Source organism: Dipodomys merriami, unplaced genomic scaffold (assembly GCF_024711535.1).
Source record: "Dipodomys merriami isolate MVZ:Mamm:240054 unplaced genomic scaffold, mDipMer1.0.p SCAF_7, whole genome shotgun sequence".
NCBI classification, from domain to species: domain Eukaryota; kingdom Metazoa; phylum Chordata; class Mammalia; order Rodentia; family Heteromyidae; genus Dipodomys; species Dipodomys merriami.
Window position 1 is genome coordinate 14,112,760 of NW_027206290.1, and position 21,516 is coordinate 14,134,275.

At 38.3% G+C, this 21,516-nt stretch overlaps 1 protein-coding gene across 4 annotated transcripts in view; it reads right to left on the reverse strand.

The window, feature by feature from the left end:
• Positions 1 to 2,059: 2,059 nt before the first annotated feature.
• Positions 2,060 to 21,516, reverse strand: part of Ssx2ip (SSX family member 2 interacting protein) — a 58,726-nt gene continuing 39,269 nt past the window's right edge. For 3 of the 4 annotated variants that reach the window (XM_070007467.1, XM_070007466.1, XM_070007465.1), the window contains 6 exons: positions 15,486 to 15,636; positions 14,013 to 14,149; positions 13,281 to 13,454; positions 9,793 to 9,907; positions 8,636 to 8,804; positions 2,060 to 5,436 (listed from right to left, as the gene is read on the reverse strand). In XM_070007467.1, the coding sequence (XP_069863568.1) occupies positions 5,262 to 5,436; positions 8,636 to 8,804; positions 9,793 to 9,907; positions 13,281 to 13,454; positions 14,013 to 14,149; positions 15,486 to 15,636 (921 nt within the window). In that variant the 3' untranslated portion in view covers positions 2,060 to 5,261. The remainder of the gene's footprint in view (positions 5,437 to 8,635; positions 8,805 to 9,792; positions 9,908 to 13,280; positions 13,455 to 14,012; positions 14,150 to 15,485; positions 15,637 to 21,516) is intronic. The other variant, XM_070007468.1, reaches the window with a different exon arrangement.

Sequence of the window (21,516 nt, forward strand, 5' to 3'; positions counted from 1 at the left end):
ACATTTAATATACTAATGAAATGAACTCCAGGAAATGGAAACATGGTTACATTTTTTTTGTTGGTGTTAGTTGTTGTTGGTGTTTGTTTTTGTTTTGTATTGTTTTCTTGGAGGGGAGGGTGTGGCGCAGAAAGGGAAGATTGGTAAACAAATACCATCATGCTTTTCAGTATACATTAAGTAGAAAACAAACTATGTTAACTTGTGGGCAGGGGTGGAAGGGTGAAACTAAGGGGAGGGGATAAATGTAGAGGTGACATTGTTCAGAAAAAGAAATGTACACATTACCTGACTTAAGACACATTAATAGTAACAATTTTTTTAAAAAATGGGGTAGATACATGGCTCAAGTGGTTGAGCACCAGCTGTAAGCAAGCCAAGTAAACATGAAGCCCTGAGTTCAAACCTCTGTTTTTCCAGAGAAGACAGTTGCCACACTCAACATTTATTGCTTCCACTGAGTAATGAGGTCTTCCCCTCTCCACTCTCCTACGAGACGGAGTGATATGTTAAGGTGGGGCCAGTTATCTGGGCAACTCCTTTCTGCAAAGAGCTCTGGAAGGTGCAACGTACAGAAGATTCAGGATTGTCCTTAGTTGGTGACCACATATTGCTTTTCATTTTGTTTGATTTTGCTGTCATCTTTGTAACAGCTGACTTCCTTGAAATGCTTCCCTTCCCAAGGATGGCTTGTGACAGCCTTCAAGTCTCTGGCACTGGTGTTTGGGGTTTACATGGAGTGAGGCTCAGTCAAGTAGCTATATGCAGAGCCTGCCCCTGTGACTGAATTCAGCCTGACAGGCCACCGATGGGCATTTACTATATATCACTTTAGTATACACTTACCCAGTCACATAGATTCAGCATGGTCTATTGCCTGAGACACATGCAAACACTCCTAAGCAGAATATGCCAACACTCAAAGGCTATTTCCCAGCCAGGAGGGCCAGTCCTGAAATACCTTTTGTGTACTGTAAAATCATGCCAGGTCTGATAGGTTAACCACTTTGAACATGATCCTCAAAGCTGCTTTTCCTTAAACCTACCATGTGTCACTTCCTGAGCCAGGAACCAAGCTAGGTTGTCCCACTTAATGCCATCATCCAATCAGATTCCACTAAGCAACCTAACCTTTCTCTTAATCACTTACTTGCATTACTGCAGCCTAGTCTCTTTTCCATTTTGCTTTCCTCCCAGCATCTCTCCATCTTAGATCAGGATTATATTGTTACAACAGAACATTAAAGCATTTGTAATCAATGCTCATGGTACTATTGATAGATAGGATCAAAGTCTGGGGACACATTTTGCTTGAATTACTCAATAGCATCATCAAACACTGGGTAAGCATAAAGTCCCTTGTATCCAGGACTCCTTTAGCCTCCCTCTGGTCTCCTGCATCCTACACACTGACGATTTGTAGTTTCTCTAAACTACAACTGGTATTTCAACTCTGACCTTGAGTGTTCTGGACTGTTCAGGTTTTAGCTAAAGCATCCTCCCTGAGGTGCTTCATGCCCAGGCTAAGCACAAAACCCAGATAAATCAAAAACAAAACCCAGAAAAATCAATCTATCGCCTCACTATCTACCAATCTACCTTGTCTCATTTGCAATACTGGGGGCCATGTGCTCGGGGCTGCACAGTTGAGGATGGAGGACTGACTACTCAAGCCACACTGTATTTAACTTACAAAGTTAAACTCTTAAATTAAGCTGCACCACTCAAGTGTACTTGGTAGGACATACACTATTCTAATACTCTGCAAGGAATCAAGCAATTCTAACAAGGTTCCTTCCAGCTTAAGAGCTTTAGAACTAACTCAAATTTTTGAATCCACTCATCTGTGATGAAATGGGCTGTTACCATCAGCATTTTATATTTCACAAGTATGCATGTGGTGTGCTTTCTGTGTTGTTATACTTGGTACAAACATTTCTGGACTTCAAGCCCATGAATACTGAGGTAGATCTTTATGCTCATTGATATTACAAGACTCTCTGAGTCCTGCCAAACCCATCATTTCTAAATAAATCTTTAAGAAAAACTACAAAGAAAGGGTTTTATAACAAATAATTTAATCAGCAGTCCATTTCACTCTAATTTACATCCAGCCTGGGCAAGAAAATAAACAAACAACAAAAAAATGTTCAACACTATAATAGAAGACTACTTCATTTTCCTTATGTGGCCCTTCTTTGCAAATGTTTTTCCTAACAGATCTTTTATGCTTTGTATGCCAGCAAGCAAAACCCTGTAAGGCAATAATCTATTATTACATAGTAAGTTCTGCCAGAAATAATGGCAAGACTCAAGTGAAAAAAAACCTAGCACCATTATCATTATGAATAAGCTATGTGACGGGAACAGAACCATCCAACCACACTTTTATGAGCAAACTGAGTCATCTAGCTTTGTTTGGGTAGTCTTCCCATCAACTCTGCATTCTCAGTGCCAAAGGATATGCTTGTCTTGACTTCATTGATTGGAAAGAAGTGACCAACTCCAATCTATAGCAAATACTCTGTAAATGTTCATCAAAAGATTGAAAAAAAGTAAACACAGACATAGGGAAAGGTATGTTTACTGGAGTTCCATGATCCATACTTCTTTTAAACCAATCTGGAAATATGAACATCATTTACATTAGGATAGACATACAAATTTTGAAGTTTTTTGTTTTTACAAAGGGCGATTACAGAGGGAGGATCCATTAACTCAGACTCCAGGCACACATACTACAAAGCCTGCCCTGCTGTGCCAGGAGCCTTCAAATGGTTCCCCAGTGGAGATCAAGATGACTTCAGAGTGCTCTCCTACTCAGAAATCATGGAATCTATTTTATGATCACAGGCCTGTGATCAATCCTGATCAACTAAAAGTGAAAATACAGAATTCTTTCTAAATAACAATAGTCTTTCCATTATACCACAAGGTGAATTGTTTATCTGGAATATCCAGTGAACTTAATCACTTAAGAAAATACCCAGGTATTAAATGATTTTTTCATCAAGTTTCCAATCATCATAAGTTTGCAAACATTTAAGAGTAATGTCACTGCCTCTTTTATGCTTTGAAAAAAAATTTCCAATTTGCATATGGATAAGCATGGAAGTATGATTACAAAAGGGGGCTTCTAGGTGAAGTACACTCTGGCATCATTATCTAATCATGGCTAGATGTAGCACAGCTGTATGATCTGTGCACTGCAAACACCTACAAAAGGAAGAGAAATCTTGGGCATTTTGTGTTTGGATTCAGCAGGTTTTCAACATGGAAACCATCCAATGCCTGGAAGTTTAGGTGCTGGAGACCACTTTAGAATTAGAATGGTCAACAAAGGTGACTTAGGCAAAAATAGACAATTTCTAGCAGATCTAATGCAAATAAATAAGCAAAGTGCAATCAATCTGGGCTTATATACTCTTTTTCACATCTTAATTTCAAAGTAAATCTCAAGAAATTTTTCTTTCCAATATGAAAAACCAACTCGCTTTAAAATAGAAACACAAGGCTGGAAAAATTAGATGCTGCATTATCCTCCTGGAATATAGGGATTTCTATTTTAAAAAATCAGAATGTTTACTTGTAGAGAGTACATCCTGGAAAATATCCCCCAGGAAGGGGACTGTGACACATACATCAATGACTACTGATTGCCTTTCTTTGACATTATTGCTGAACAGCAAAATAATAAAACCGTATCTAGATTTCTTCCTCTGGAATATGGTAGATTTCTGAAATTTTGTAGTATTTTAAAGAGTAAAGAAGTGAGCATGCACCAGCGGAAGGTAGGAACTAATGTCCAAATGTTAGCTCTAGGAAACTGTAAACGTGGACCATGCTAGACTGGACGTACTTTGTGGTATCTTTTCAACCCTACCTGATCAACTTGAGTCACACAGAAGTGAACATATGACACAAGTATGCTTTCTTTTTCTTGGCAGCATGACGGATTTAAATGAAACAGCCACAAACAGAAGTGTATACAACACCTAGCAAAGACTTGTCTGTGTAAGCTTCTATGAAAGAAACACGCAGCTGTTAGGCACTTAAAGCATTTGGGTGAAAAATCCAGAAGAGCCTAGGCCTACATTTATTAGCACTCCTATCAATAGTAACATACTTTTTATGAAGAAACATGCAGTCAGAAACAATACAGACAAAAGAGTCTCAGATTATTCTGAAAATGAAACAACTATCCAGAGTATATCACATCTGGCTTATAAAACTGAATGCTTGTACATTGTCATACTTCTTTACCATTAGTGATAAATATCTCATTGAAAAATTACTAGAAAAGTATTGGCAATGATATAAAGCCCTAGCTGGTACAGATGTAACTGTACTCATCTGGTAAGGAAAATATTACCATGCACACATCTTAATCTTCTAGCATCCAAACATCTTAAAGCAATGTTCTTACATTGCTATTAAAAGGTACTTTTGTTGTCTTGCCCCCATTACTCCAGAATCACTACTCCTCTTACAAATGATAATATCCAACATATATAAAATAAAAATCTAATGCTGTAAAAATCTCAAAAATGTAATGTTAGTAACAATGACTACCTAAAGAACTTAGCTTCATGGTAGAGCTTTGAATATTTATTGCCAGATGATTAAAAGAATCTTAAAGTAATGTGGGATTAGTCCTGATGATTTCGTAAATAGACTATCACTAAAAGTTTTATTGGCATGAAATACTATACTTCTGGTTGTGTGAATATTTTGTCTTAAAGCCTCTTAACATAATTGTGTATATCTATGTACAAAACATACATAAATTCACTTTATTTAAAACATATGAAAGAGGTAATTCCAAAATCACACTAAACATAATAAATATAGAACTTGCTTTGTTAAAAATCTACAGTATACATTCAAGTAAAGGCTAAATTTCCAATGCCAACTGTATTTGGGACAGAAATTAAACATATACAATAATAATCAGTCTCCTAAAAGTGCTCTTTGAAATCCCTAGAAATCTCACTCTCGTGCTTTTGTTTCCATCCAAAAGTCCATACATTCCTTTATTCACAGAACCAGACACTTCTGTTACTAAAAATACATATCCAAAGCTTTTATATCCTTTTCAATAGATTTAGAATTTCAGCTCTTTGGGGAAAGACAGGGAATTCCAAACAAACAATTCAGACATCTTAAAGTATTAGAGATGACTGGCTTTATGACACACCCTGTTTCAACTTAGATGTGAAATCTGATGCACATCTTAATGGAAACAATTCCAGCACACACGTCTAAGGTAGGTCATCTTTTTCCACATGAGAACTTGTGTAGGTCAAGGAGTAGCCACTGTAACAACCTTCCCGTGACCCAGGTCTTGAGGCCATACTCCATTTCTGATTGGTACATTCTCTCCCGACCTGATTTGGTTTAGTTTCCTCAGGAGTTATATTCAGTACATTGATTGAACTGTTGGGAAAAGAAAGGAAGATCTTAATAACTAACTCACCTTCTTTTATACATTAGACTGCCTGTGCTAAGTAAAAGAGAAGAACATGAAGGAGAAGAGGTGTTTCGAAACTGCCTATTATATGATGATATATTTTTTTTTTGGGGGGGGAATAGAGCTGAGGACCAAACTTAGGGCCTTGTACTTGCCTGAAGAGTGCTCTTCCACTGAGCTACATCCCCAACCCCTAATATATGACTTGTATCTCTACATCTACTTATGTATTTACCCATCTATTTATTTTATTCCTCTAGTCTATTTGGAACCATGCTGTCCAAAAGAATTTTAAGGTAGACAGACAATATGAGGTTTTTGAAGCTCTGCTCTATGTTTCCATCTTTCTGGCACTATAATCTCTTTATGGCTTCTTTCTTATTTGTTTATGCCTTCATTAATTCATCTTTCCACCCTATCTCCAGATATTTAATGAGTGCTCACAAAAATGGTTCAAGAGGCTGAGGGTTTGGGGGTACATATGTAATGCCCACTACTCAAGAGGCAGAGGCTAGAGGATCAAGGTCTGAGGCCTGCTGGGCAGTTATGGAGAGACTATCTAAAAATCAAAATCAAAAGTGCTTGAGGGAAGGGCTTAAGTGGAAGAGCACTTGCTTACCATTTACAAGGTCACATATTTAATCCCCAGAACTGTACCCCTCCCTAAATAAAGGTACCCTTCCCTTTTATCTGAATAAAACTCACATAACGTACGTTCAACCAAATAAATCTGGTTAATAATTACTTTAAAAGTCAATGAAGCTGAGCCAATGACTAGTAGATTTTTATCAAAGTATTATTTTATATATTTTTCAACAAAAACAATTATCTTTCTTATGACTGTTGACTAACTTGACTTCATATCTAACAATCTTTTAAGATGGTTTTAATTCTAAAAATTCAAACAATAAGGGGCTGGGAAGATAGCTCAGTGGTAGAGTGCTTGTCTTGCATGCATGAGGCCCTAGGTTCAATTCCTCAGCACCACAAAAACAAAAAGCGGGAAGTGGTGCTGCGGCTCAAGTGGTAGAGCGCTAGCCTTGAGCTGAAGAGTTGAAGACCCAGAGTTCAGGCCCCATGACCAACAAAATAAATAAATAAATAAATAAATAAAATAAATAATAAATAAATAAATAAATTGAAACAATCCTAAAGAAAACTAATACTTAGAAAATGGTTTGTAATTAATTCAGTCCTGAGTGCCAGCTCAAGTGAGATTGGTGCTAACGCTGGTTACATCAGTGACTGGTATAAGCGATACTGTGCAGAACTGGAAGTAGAGCTTTCAGGTAAAGTTCCTGAGGTGTAGAAATGGCCACAAATAGTACACTCTGTGTACATTCTCAGAAGCAGAAGAGTCCTTTAGACTCCAAAACCATATATCACTCATTTACAGTAGCATTTAGAACACAAGAAATGAACATTTAGCAGTACTTTTGTGTTTACAACTATTTTTGCTGTCAATGAATGTTAAAAGACCAAATACTGTGCAAGTCCTATTTGTTGTTGTTGTTTTAAATATGTATTAAATACATAGCACTGCCTTCAAAGAATACTTAGGTAAAGTACTTTATTACTAAAAAGAAATGCAAAAAAGTAAAAATTTTAAATCAACTGATACAATTATGCCATATGCGTTATGAATGGTGAGAATTTTTATCTTTATATACATAGTCCTAACTAAACAAATTATGCAGTTTCGGGAATATTTCATATAAAGAATATTGACATGATTTTCAGATTATAAAATTAAATAAATTTTTACTCATATTTAAGCAAAAGTTAATCTACGGGCCTAACTTTCAAAGCATCCCACTCTAAGCATTTCTGGCCATCTCTCATTTCAGTTCCAATAATGACTCCTACAACCTCTTTGCCACAGAATACTCATGTCTTTAGCTCTTGCTCACTATATGTGCCTACCACCATGATCCTCTAGGACCATGTTATAAGCCCTGAAGTCTTAAATCCATTTTCAAAATCAGCCATATAAATTATAGAGTCTTGTCCCTCTACCTTAAAAAGCTAGATTTCTACACTCTTGCTTTCTAAGATGCCAAAAGATAGGGCCTTTAGGCCATTGTCTACTACTTTAACTAGGACGACTGGCTGGGCTGTGAGTGTAGCTCTGTAGCAGCAGCATACTTGGCTCGCAAGGCATTCACAAAGCACCGAAAAAAGAAAAAAAGGGAGAGAAAGACGAAGAGGAGAGGAGAATGGGGGAAGGGGAAGAGAAAAAGAAGGAAGGGAGGAGAACACTTGCCAACTTTATTTATTCCCTTTGATTTGTTTTGTTTTGCTATCTCAACTAGGAACACTCTTGATTGCTCTGTGATAGTATCTGAAGTAGTGTTCTTAATCTTAGAAAATGATTCAATGAGAAAAAGTCAAATGGCATCAATTTGAGACCATTGTTTCTACCACAGTGCCCTGGGGCATGGATCACCAGGCTTCACTATACCAGTGGAACACACAAACCAGAAGAAACCTTGAAATAGGTCCTCTATACAGAAACTGTCAAAATAGTTTTCTTCTATTAAATACAGTACTTAGAATTTGGTGTTGAAAATAAAACAATCTTAAATTATATGGCTAAAATTATATATTTTAAAATATATATGTACGTATGTGTGTATGTATTAGCAGCGTAAGTACTAAAGGGCTCTAAAGGGCCTTACCATTTGAACCACATCCTCAGTCCTGATTACTTTTACTTTTGCCTCAGGTAGAGGGATGATCCTCCCATCTCTGTCTCCCAGAACTTTACATTGTATTTTTAAAATATGAAATACCAAGGTCGATAGCTCCAAGAACAAGCAAAAGGTCTACCACGCTCACTACCATATTCCCAGCACCTAGCATATACTGGACATCCTACATATACTATGTATATGTATACTATGTATATATGCGTGTGTGTGTGTGTGTGTGTGTGTGTGTGTATATATATATATATATGTGTGTATGTATGTATACTATATATACTATGTAGGACATATACCTACATATACAGGACATCCAGAAAGTTACAGAATATATTAATGTATTAAATTCTTCTCTAGAGCCTTTATTGTTGCTAATACTGCAGATATACCAACTTCTCCATGGGAATGCAATACTAACAATTTTTAGAAATATGTAAAAGCATCACCAATCAATAAATACCTATGTTCAGATGTACAGGAACGTGCAGTCTGACAGAAGTCTGAAGTACAAGGTGAAGCAGGAAGAGACTGAGTCAGCTTAGATGTGCAAACTGGAGACCCATTCGACATACTGTGAGGTTTCTTTTGCCGTGGCCTTGAGGGCACTGTAAGATTGTCTGGATCAGAACCTTTGCCAAAAAAAAAAAAAAGGAAAAAAGGTAACACAAATGGTGGAGTAATAAGTACAATGAGACAGCTAACTTAGATGACTCATTTGAAATTCTGAATGAGATATGAGAACAAAATATTTTGCCATCTCTTATACATATCTTGTAACAGTTTTTCTTTCTTTCTTTCTTTTTTCTTTTGGTGGTACTCAAGACGTGGTTTGAACTCAAGGCTTATGCTTGCCAGTCTGGTACTTGGCTGCTGAGCTACTTTTTAAAAGCTGGGAGTGGTGGCTCAATCCTCCCTAGTCCAGAGGTAGAGATCAGAATAACAGAAGTTTAAGACAAGTATGGTCAAAAGTTCACAACTAGCTACTCAGAAGGCTGAAGCCCTTGGAGGATTGCAGTTTGAAGCCAGCCTGAACAAACAAGTCTGTCAGATTCCATCTTTGATTAATTAGCAAAAAGCTAGGCTGGAGGCAGCTCAAGTGGCAGACATGAACACTGTCAAAGAAAAAGAAGACCCTATTTCAATATCTTGGGTACAGTGGCACATCCTTGTCATCCCAACCACAGCAGGAAACAACATAGTAGGATTGCAGTGTTCCAAGGTCGTGCTCAGGCAAAAAGGGAGACCCTGTCTCAAAAAAAGATGAAAGTTGGCTAAGCAGTAGAGTATCTGCTTCTAACAAGCATTTGGCCTTGATTATTCAAAAGTCTCTGTGCTGTCAAGACACCAAAGTAAAAGGTTACTTTTATACTTATGGTTCTATTGTTGACCAGTTTTGACTCCAGTAAAAAAAAAAAAGTAGTAAAGCTGATTTCAGGGTTGGGGGTATAGCTCATCAGACCTTGGGCAAGGTCATGGGTTTGATCCCAGCACCCCACAAAATTAGATAATATAATTTTTAAATTTAATTTTAGTTCCAATTAAAGAGCTACTTGAAGTTTTACATTAACTTTTATTTAAATACATACATTTACATTACAGAGTTTATAAAGTACTCACTTCCTGAGAAGGCACTGAAAAGTTTTACACTTTCTGAGTTCTGCTGGTCAAAGGTAGTCATATTTAAGAACTGCTGCTTTAGCCAACTGGCCCTTTCTTCTTCAAATGCCTTTCTCTACCATAAAAAAACAACAACAGAGAAATGTGATCAGTATTTCAACCTCCAAAAAACTGCTTATAACTGCAACTTCTCAAGCTGTCTGCAGTATCCACACTCATTTCTTATGTTAAATAAACTGACGTGGAAAAAACTAAGAAACATTTTACTTAAGAGTATGTTTAAAAGTAAAAGTTCAACCATCTCAATATACCAGTAATCACAATTTTCACATTAATTCTGAATGAAAATAAATGAAGAACTCAAATAGTGTATTAGCAGAACTTTGAGTGGATAGTACACACATTGTGAGCATACTATTGTAAACAATAGTAAAATACTCAACATCATATACAGATCACTTAAAAAGAAAAGTTCTGGCTTCATGAAGCATTTCTCTGGTACTGGCCTCCACTAGACCACAAGAGGGCATTGGCAGATCATGTCAAACCTGCCCCTTATGCACACAGCTGATGAATCCTAAACCAAACACCCTCTCGCCCCAGGTCTCTCATCCTTCCATCCTCTGCCCCACTGTTCCCAATCAAGGAGCACAGGCAGATGGACTCAGGCAGGACACGGTGCCAGACAATTGGGGAAGTGTGGAATATGGACTCAGGAACAGGAGAACATAGCCGCACAGGTTGTTTAAGAAAACTAGTGGCAAAAAAGAAAAGAGATTCATTCAGAGATGGAAGACACTTTTCCAAATTGTCAGTGAAGTAACATAAAAAAATGTTATACAATAGAAAATACAAACATTTCCATTAGAAAACTTAAAAGATAAGACCTGAAATAAAACCTTAGTGGCTGAAATGATAGACGTGACAAAGTATCTAGAATTCAGAACATGACGTCAATCTATAGATAATTCTAGACAGACTACAGGCTGTCAACAGAAGTTCCAGAACATAGAGCAGCCAAAGAAGGGAAAAATAAAGAAAATTTCCCTAAACCCAGGAACACAGCATCTTCCAGATGAATCATCAAGATATATCCTGATAAATCTGAACTTTTAAAGTAATTACACAGGCTGGGGGGGGGGGTGTAGGGGGCTGGTGAGGAACGCACACAAAACACAAGGTTGTCCACGAGGTTACATTATAATTTAACCTCTCTTCAGTAACACTAGAAGAAACAGAATAACTCATTACAAATTTTGAGAGAAGGCTGGAAATCTCAATTCTACACTTAGCCAAATCAAACAAAAATATGTTGATATTCTAAAATTCAGAATGCTTATTCCATATGTATTAGTTATGAAAAAATTACTTATGTAGGTATCAACATAACAAATTCAAGAGGAATCCCAGAAAGAATAGCTGGAGCTTAAAGAACCACAGTGGCTGTCTAACTTAGGAATTCAGCCAGAAGCTAGAGGCTGTCCAAGAACGCACCAGAGTGATAGAACTCCTTTGTGCAGAATATTTACCTATACATGTCAAAATGTATCATTTGTTTTTAGAATGAACAATATTTGCATAATCATGTTATCAGTTTTCAAGTTTTTAAGTCTCATCTTTAGACAAGGCAATTTACATCTAGATTACAAAATAGGAGGGAATATATATGTTACAACACTTGACAATGAAAAACCACAAACAAAATGGCGAAATAAAGTAGCAAAGAGTGGGAAAGGTGCACAAGCATGAACTGGAAGCATACCCACAAGTGACTGTAAATAAGTTAGCAATGTTATGAAAAAATAAGATTTGGATATACAAATAGTACAGGTGGGAGGGCTTATTTATACTAAATGTATCTTTCAGAGCAAAGAAATTGTATTGAGAAAAATGCTAAAAAATTATACATTAATGTTCAAACAGAACTCCCCAGGGGAGGAGGGACCAAAAACTCTACCATTAGAAACTTTGCTATTGGTAATAATAGCTTTCTCTGTATGGCCCAGTTTCTTTCTTTCCTTTCTTTCTTTCTTTCTTTCTTTCTTTCTTTTTCTTTTTGTCAGTAGGGCTTGAACTCTGGGCCTGGGCGCTGTCCCTCAGCTCTTCAGCTCAAGGCAAGCACTCTACCACTCGAGGCACAGTGCCACTTCTAATTTTCTGGTGATTTACTGGACATAAGACTTTCACGGACTTACATGCCCGGGCTGGCTTTGAACCATGATCCTCAGACCTCAGTCTCCTGAGTAGCTAGGATTATAGAGTGAGCCACGGGCACCCAGCATCTTTAAACATTACAAGGTTTCATTTAGCAAAGGATAACAATGAGAAAAACACATTGCCAAAAAATGCAAACAGGTTGGGCACTGGGCCTGTAATGCTAGATACTCAGGAGGCTGAAATAGGAAGACTATAGTTTGAAGCCAGCCTGGACAGGAAAGCCCATGAGATTCTTATCTCCAATCAATCACCAAATAGACCCACAGTGGAGCTGTGGTTCAACTGGTACAACACTAACCTTGAGAAAAAACTAAAACAAAACAAAACAAAACAAAACAAAAAACCCAGGGACAGCCCAGGCCCTGAGTTCAAGCTCCAAGACTGGCACAAAAGGAAAAAAGCAAAACATTAGAAGTATGTATGTGTAACAAACTGCATTGTTAATGTGTATGTTACTAGATGAGTGAATAGAAATCCAGGTAGGGATTTAGATTTGACTGTACTTTAGAAACAACAAGCTGGGAGCAGGTGGCTCACACTTGTAATCCTAGCTACTCAGAAGCCTGAGATCTGAGGATCATGGTTCAAAGCTAGCCTGAGCAACAAAGTTTGTCAGACTCTTACCTCCAATAAACCACCAGAAAATCGGAAGTGGCGCTGTGGCTCAAGTGGTAGAGCACTCACCTTGAGCTGAAGAATTGAGGGACAGTGCCCAGGCCCAGAGTTTAAGCCCCACGACCAAAACAACAACAACAAAATGTGCTCTTAAGTATACTGTACTGTACTAAAACCATATCTATTGACAGTGAATATGACGGATTCTGGAACTGAACACTTAGGAAATCAACCTGGAATGGGATAAATGATTTTTTTTTTTTAAACTTGCAAGTACAATAGCACTCTTGCTTGGCCTCTCTGTAGTTTCAGGTTACTTAAGTCATCAATAGTACAATCAATGGTTTAGAGAACTGGACAGCAAAGAAACAGATACATCCAGGTGAGCTCTGCCTCTACCTCGGGTTTTTGGGGGTTTTTTTTGGGTCCGGTCGTGGGGCCTGAACTCTGGGCCTGGGTGGTGTTCCTCAGCTCTTCAGCTCAAGGCTAGCGCTCTACCACTTGAGCCACAGCGCCACTTCTGGCTTTTTTCTTTTTGCTTATGTGGTGCTGAGGAATCAAACCCAGGGCCTCATGCATGCAAGGCAAGCGCTCTACCACTGAGCCACCTTCCCAGCCCATCTACCTTGGGTTTTAAAAGCAGTTGTTTCTAGTACCTCCAATCCCAGGCGAATAGCAGCTTCTGTAAAGCTCCGTCTTTCTCTCTCAAAATTCTTTTTTTGCTCTTTAAAAAGTGACCATTCTTCTTTGAGGCGCTCTTTTTCTTCCAATAGGTAACAGTCTTGCAGCAGAGAAGTGGTGTCATCATCACATGCAGTAGTGAGCTGCTGCTATTAAATTGGAAAACATAGTAAGTGCCTGGAGACCCCCAAAGACGGAATCAACAAGCTGAAATGAAGCCAGGATGACAGGTCAAAAAAAGAGTCAGAAAGTCAAACTTTTGAATTTCTCTCTTCCCAAATGTTACCAATCCCAACTAGACAAACAAGAACCTCATAAGGAAAGATATGACCTGGTTAGTAGATAACTTAGCTTAGATTGGAAAAGCTCTATAGAACTTAAGAGCTAAAAGAACAGATAATCCAGTAAATCCAGTAAGATACAGCAAAGTATTTCAGAAGACAGAAAAGCTTCAAAAGGTAATCCAAGCCAGGTGTCAGAGGCTCATGCCTACAATCTTAGCTACTCAGGAGGCTGAGACTTGGAGATCATAGTAAGAAGCCAGCATTGGCAGGAAAGTCCTTGAGACTCTGATTTCCAATTAATGGCCAAAAAATTGGAAGGGGAGCTGTGGTAGCCTTAGGCCAAAAAGCTCAGGGACACCATCCAGAGTTCAAACATCTGAGTTTAAGCCCTTAAAACCAGCACACATGTAAAATAACATTTACCTGTAAAAGCTGTTGCTGTGTTTTAATCATTTCTTTACATTGCTGAATTTCTAACTCCAGTTTCTCAGTTTCTTGTTCATGGTCTTGTCGTGAGATCACATCTTCATTATTAAAACCTTCCACATGTACCTTTGAAACTAACACAAAACCTAGTCAGCTGCTGACAAGCTTACAGCCACCATTAGTAGTTTATGGGTGCTTTGAAAATATACTTAAAAATCAAGACTCTCACAACTTTTTCTATAATTTCAAGATTATTTCCTTTGGCCTCTTACATTTTCATAATAAGAGAATTAGATTTACATTATTTTAAAACTGAAAATTATAAGGAGCAAAGTAATTTAAGTTCATGACAACTATAAATTCATAAGCTTCAGGACAATATTGGTCTTGGAGTTCTTTTTATTTCAAGTGTCAGAATTTAATTTGTAATTCATATTTATTCATGACTGTGTCCTGATTAAATATAGACAACTTGATTGCCCATAGAAGAATCTTGATAAATATAAAAAATCATAATCTATGTTTTTTGTTGATATTGCTTCAAACCTCAACAGTGCTACTACAGACCTTGTTCTCACAGTTAAATTCAACAACTTGCTTACTAATAGTCATGACTGAGATGAGTAAAGTTTCATATAAAGTCATACCAGAACTGCAATAATTTTGCTGACTGCTCTTTTTTTATTTAAGGCAATAACATTTAAGTTCATCATTTTGATCATTTAACTTGTTTTCTTAAAATAGATTTTATTTAGAAAGCATAAATCTTAATTTTCCAGATTTTAAAGCATGAAAACTTTATTGAACAAAAATAATACATCTTTATACTAATGGGCATTTCTTGATTTTCAAAATTTACTAAAAAAGTCAGAAGCAGGTGGCTCATGCTAGTAATTCCAGCTACTCAGAGGGCAGAGATTGGGAGAACAGCAATTTGGGGTGACCTCAGGCCAAAAAAAAAAGTGATTCCCCATTCTCAACAAATAAGCCAAGCATGGTGGTTCATGCTTGCATTCCCAGCTATGTGGAAAGAATAAGTAGGAGATTGATCCTTGGTAAAAATAAAAGACCCTATCCAAAAATTATCAAAAGCAAAACAAAGCAAAAGTGGTAGAACACTGGACAAGCAAACATAGGTCTTGAGTTTAAACCCCATTATTATAATTTTTTTTTTACTGAAACAGATTCAGCTCTCTTTATTTCAACACGTAGGAGCAGTTGATAGCACATAACCTAGTATTAGTGACACATTACCCAGCTTTCCCAGACTGACCCAGCATTTGGGAGCAAAGTGAGTTTTCTCACTGAAATTCAAGTTTTACAGCAACAAGAAGGCAGAGTCTTATATTCAAGTCCATCAAAGTGAACTATAAATGTCAGGCCTGGGTTCATAAAATGGTTTTTCTGAGTGACTGGAGGTCAATAGCTCACTACAAGCACCTCGCTTCACATACAGGGAAGCCCCATTACCTTGGTTATCAAGTTTTTCTACATGACTTTTCAAAATTCTCCACTGTTTTCTGATGCTGTTTGTGAGCTGTTCTCTCACGGTTTCACAGGAAAGGTCCCATACACTCTCTCGGCTGAGTTCCCCAGCATCTTCTTCAATATCAGAGATAACCTACAAAAGGAAAACTTGAGTATTAAAATGGCTCATCAGATTGATTATTAGAGACAGCGTACTTAAAAAATGGTTTCTGTTCTGAGCTATAGGGGAGAGAGTGGAGAGAAGGGAGAGGGTGTGTGCATAATAGTATTAAGCTTGATTGAACTCAGAGCCTGAGTGCACTAAGTCACTCAGGCTGGCATTCTACCTCTAGAGACAGTGCTTCACTTCCATGGTTTTGATGGCTACCTGGAGATAAAAGTTCTATGGACTTGGGGCTGGGAAGGTGGCTCAGTGGTAGAGCGCTTGCTTTGCATGCCTGAGGCCCTGGGTTCGATTCCTCAGCACCACATAAGCAAAAAGCCGGAAGTGGTGCTGTGGCTCAAGTGGTAGAGTGCTAGCCTTGAGCTGAAGAGCTGAGGGACAGTGCCCAGGCCCAGAGTTCAGGCCCCACGACTGGACCAAAAAAAAAAAAAAAGTTCTATGGACTTTTCTTCCCAGGCTGGCTTTTAACCATGGTCCTTAGATTTCAACATCCTGAGCAGCTGAGATTACAGCTGTGGACACCAGGCATTGGTGCTGCATCTTTACATATATGACTGTGCTTACCATAAACATCCTGAGAAGATGCAATTAACAGGTGATGGAAACTCCTCAATTTAGATCTTTTCAAATTCAATTCTAATCTAGTTAGTGACAGACAAGTCGTGAAGCCATAATGAGCAAGAGACCTTCATTACCTACTTAATGCTGTGCTACATGCTTCACAATGTGTTACAATGTGGGAAAATGGCTTAAGGTAGATAAAGTGTTATACAGCTAAGAGACAGAACTGAGACTTGTAGTCAGAAGAAAAATCTCTAATCCTAGGCTTTCCTCACATTTGTACACAAGAAGAAATAATTTTTCCTTATATGGTATTAACCTATGGAATCATAACAAGTAGTAACTTTTATTGATAAATGATATTACAGAGGATCAACATAAGATAAAAGAACAAAAGAAAACAATATTGAAAAGCAAATATCACAATGCCATAGAGTTAGACAAAGAGTTAGGAAACCTGATGAGAAACCACGGCTTGAATGTTAGTAACAAAATCACTTCCTGCAATGTTGATGTTAATGGAATAATGTGATACAGAGCAGTCTTGCTGATCCACAGTCCCTGGAGCCCATAAAAAAATAACAGCCTCAGCCTGACCATCCAAGGCCAAAAACTTCCACCACCCAACACATGGGAGCAGCTGATAACACATAACCTAGTACGAATATTAGTGACACATTACCCAGCTTTTCCAGACTGACCCCACTCTCCAAATAGACAGATCCCCATAAATTCTGAAGTTCTGGGACCTCTAGTACAGTGCTCCTTTTGAGTCTGCCCACTGTCCCACTGGAGTGTATACTTTTGATCTGGTTTCATTCTACTCTGCATTAATATATCAGAGATAACTCCTACTTAGGTCTCCTCTATATGACTTTAAAATTCTTTCTCTGGCTAAACTAGAACTTTCTGGCCCTCAGATATGATGACCTCAATCTGTGACATTTGGGTGAGTCAAGCCAGAAGACCTGAGAAGGTGACTGCTTTTCCTCTGAGCAGTGATTCCTTATTGGTATGGGAGGACCACCCTTTTTACTTTTTTTTTGGGGGGGGGGGAGGGTCCAGTCATGGGGCCTGAACTCTGGGCCTAGGCACTATCCCTCAGCTCTTCAGCTCAAGGCTAGCGCTCTACCACTTGAGCCACAGCACCACTTCCAGCTTTTTTCTTTTTGATTACGTGGTGCTGAGGAATCAAACCCAGGGCCTCATGCATGCAAGGCAAGTGCTCTACCTTCCCAGCCCCCAACTTTTATTCTTTCATACTGGGTTAAAATAAAACTTACAACATAGTACAAGTTTATTCCTCTTCCTCTATGTATAAAGACCAGATTAATTACCTATCAACTTGCCTTTTGTATCCTAAACTTCAACTACAGGGTTAAACTGTAAAGACTTGGGGCTCTTCACTTAAGTTCTCCCTCTTCTACATCTTATTTGTATTGAGACAGTCTTCCTGTTCAAAGTCTTTTGGAAATTGTGTTACCTCTCAGGAAGCCCTAGTTAGAATGTAACATTCTTAGACCCAAGCAAAACCAAAGGTTCCCTTTTTAAAAAAAATCCAAAGCCAACAAAGTCTGCTTCATATTTGGAGATATGTGTGACTAGATGACAAGGAAGCAAATAGATAAGACTTTTAAAAAGGTATTTACAAAAGCATATTTGGATATAAAGAATTTTGTACATAAATAGGTTTTGTCCTGAAAACAAAAGAATGCCCCAAATGGAAATAAGGCAGGTAAAAGCAAACCCAGAAGGCTGAATATGTCTCAAAAAAGGACTGCAGTATTGCTTTATGTCCATACAACTGGTGGGATGTGGAAGGGCACAAGGAAACATTAGAAAGTAATGAGAAATTCTCTGAATAAACAACAACAACAACAACAAAAACCTCACATACTTCTATATATCCCAGTTTCAATGGGATTTAAAGGGAAGGTTTTCATTTTTGCTTTTTTGATGTTGTTGTTGTTTGGCCAGTCCTGTGGCTTAAACTCAGGGCCTAGGCACAGTCTCTGAGCTCTTTTGCTCAAGGCTAGCACTCTACCACTTTGAGCCACAGTTCCACTTCAGGTTTTCTGGTGGTTAATTGAAAGTAAGACTCTCATAGAGTTTCTTACTCAAGCTGGTTTTGAGCTATGACCCTCAGATCTCAGTCTCCCAAATAGCTAGGATTACAGGCATCAGCCACCAGTGTCTGGGAAGGGGAAGTTTTGCCTTTTATGAATTTCTTTAGACAGTACTGGTGGTGGTGATTTATAAAATCAATTAGATTACATTACAAAACCTACCACAGTCCTCTCTGGATGTTTTATTTTTTACCCTTGTAGTTTTGTCCTTCTGTTTCTACTTCTGAACAACCCCAAGTGAAATTCCACTAGTAGCAATTTGCATTTACATAAAATAGTCCCAATTTGTTATTAACATACAGGGATGAGGGGTGACTGCATCTGAAAGACTGTATCACAGTCTGAGGCAGGCCAACAGTAGGCTAATGTAGGTCAAGACCCTAGCCAAGCAGGTTGGAAAGGGTCAGGCTGTGGCTTACTGTGGCTCTGGGTCCTGGAGCTACCTATAGTAACCCCTCTAAGGAGTCACATCTTCCCTTCCATACACATGAAAGCCACTCTAAATACAAACTGAACATTTGCTATCTAATATGCTTAACATCAGAACTGGTTGGGATTTCAGATTATTTTTTGATTTTGCAATTATTTGAATATACAAATATATACAAATGGTCTGAAGGTAATTTTACACACTTTTGCTGCACCTTTTCTTGACTGTGACGTCATATGAGATCGGGTGTACCATTATGCTGGCCCTCAAAGCTTCAGATTTCAGAGCATTTTAGAAATCAAACTAGATATGCACAACCTGGATTACAAATCTGTTCAAACTGTTGCACAGTCCCCAGACTGAATAAAAGTCTACAACCACAACATGAAAACGTAAAAGTCCATTTAACTGTTTTTTCTTCCTACAGCTAAGTAAACAAGCCCCATAAATAAGTGAAATCTGGATAGTATCTATTCATTCCAAAGATACACCTATTCCTCTGTCTATAATGCAACAAAATCTGTCTTTAAAAGAAATAGTGAATTACTTTAAGAGTAGAGAGCCATAAAAATGGATCTTTCAGCAACAGGAAATATGCTTGAAATTATTTCCCCTAAATTAAACATTAGAATGATAAAGAATTACACAGAATATTATTAACTGGTTGAGAAACTGAGGGAGGCCTCAGGGATGAACTGAGGTCTCATTGATTTTAACACTCATCTGCCAACTGAGACTAGTATTAAAAGGTCCATAAAGGATCTTACAAGTAATGCAGATTGCTAATTGTAAAGAGGAATTAGTGAGGGTCAGCAGCTGATTAGAACTGACTAGAGAGGCCAAGCTGGCCTCATGCCAGAGACTAGAGGAATATAGTATCCCTGGGCTCCAAAAGTTCTGGGCAGTTCACTTAGCTAGTCTGAGGAGGGCCCATAGTCACAGGAATGTTTACTATAACCGTTACAACTATTTAATTTTTATTGTTATTAACCTATTATCAAATTTAACCTATAAATGTAGCGTTCCTATGTGTATAATACATATTAAAAAACATGTAAGGTTTAAAAAGAAAAATAAGTTTCAGGCATGCATGGGGGGATCTTGGTCACCTTGGATAAGGGGGGTTATTATATTTCAGTAATAATATAAAGCTATCAGGCTGGGAAGGTGGCTCAGTGGTAGAGCGCTTGCCTTGCATGCATGAGGCCCTGGGTTCGATTCCTTAGCACCACATAAGCAAAAAGAAAAATGCCGGAAGTGGCACTGTGGCTCAAGTGGTAGAGTGCCAGCCTTGAGCTAAAGAGCTGAGGGACAGCGCCCAGGCACAGAGTTCAGGCCCCACGACCGGAACCCCCCCCCCAAAAAATATAATATAAAGCTGTCTTTAAAGAAGAAAAAAGTGTAAGAAGTACATGGTCTTTATATGATTTCATAGGTTTATACAGGTTGTTTCTTCACCAACAGCATTTTTTTTTCCGATTTTAGTCACTAATATAAACTTACTGGAACCTAGAATTTAAACTCATATGTAAGCAATTAAGTAAAAAAAAATTTCCACAAATGACATTTTCCAAATCCCTCAATATGGGCTGGGAAGGTGGCTCAGCGGTAAAGCGCTTGCCTTTCATGCTCGAGGCCCTAGGTTCGATTCCTCAGCACCACATAAGCAAAAAGCAAAAAGCCAGAAGTGGCGCTGTGGCTCAAGTGGTAGAGCGCTAGCCTTGAGCTGAAGAGCTGAGGGACAGCACCCAGGCCCAGAGTTCAGGCCCCATGACCGGACCCAAAAAAAAAAAAAAAAAAAAAGAGTTATCTCCAAATCCCTCAATATGTTACGCTCCTGCTTCAAATGCTTTTCCTTCCATTTAGTTTTTAAATTTTTGCTGGTACTGGGTCTTGAACTCTGCCTGAGTGCTGTCTCTCAGCTTTTCACTCAAGGTTTCTACTCTACTATTTAAGCCACAGCTCTACTTCTGGCTTTTGTGGTTAAGAGATAAACAAGTCTCACAGACTGTTCTTGGGCTGACTTCGAACCAAGATCCTTAGATCTTAGCTTTCTGAATAGCTAGGATTATAGGCTTTCCTTTATTTTTGATCTTGAAAACATCTAGCTTGTATAAGGAACCAGTTCAAATGTTACCTTCTCTGTGATGTCTTCCTTGATTGCCCTGATACTTCCTGTTTCATATATGAACAATCCTATCACAGATCTTAATACAGAATAATCATCATTCTACAAGTCTGCTCTTCCAACAAGAGCTTCCTGAGGTAAAACATTTTAAGATCTTTTCAGTATTTTCCTTCCAGGAATTGAAACACAATGATCCACAATCAATCTGTGGACTGAACCTGGCTTCCAAGGTTAAACATTTCATCTTTGAAAAGTATTTCTACTGTTTAAAACAACCAAAAGGCTATTTGGCCCAGTGGCAGACCTGTGCTTTGGAGACAGAGTGCGATTCAGATCTTTTTTTTTTTTTTTTTTTTTTGGCGGGGGGGTCTGGTTGTGGGCCTGAACTCTGGGCCAGTGCCATCCCTCAGCTCTTCAGCTCAAGGCTAGCGCTCTACTACTTGAGCCACAGCGCCACTTCCAGCGTTTTTCTTTTTTTGCTTATGTGGTGCTGAGGAATCGAACCCAGGGCCTCATGCATGCAAGGCAAGCACTCTACCACTGAGCCACCTTCCCAGCTCCGGGATTCAAATCTTATTTCTGGCATGCTGTATTGGGCTACCTGC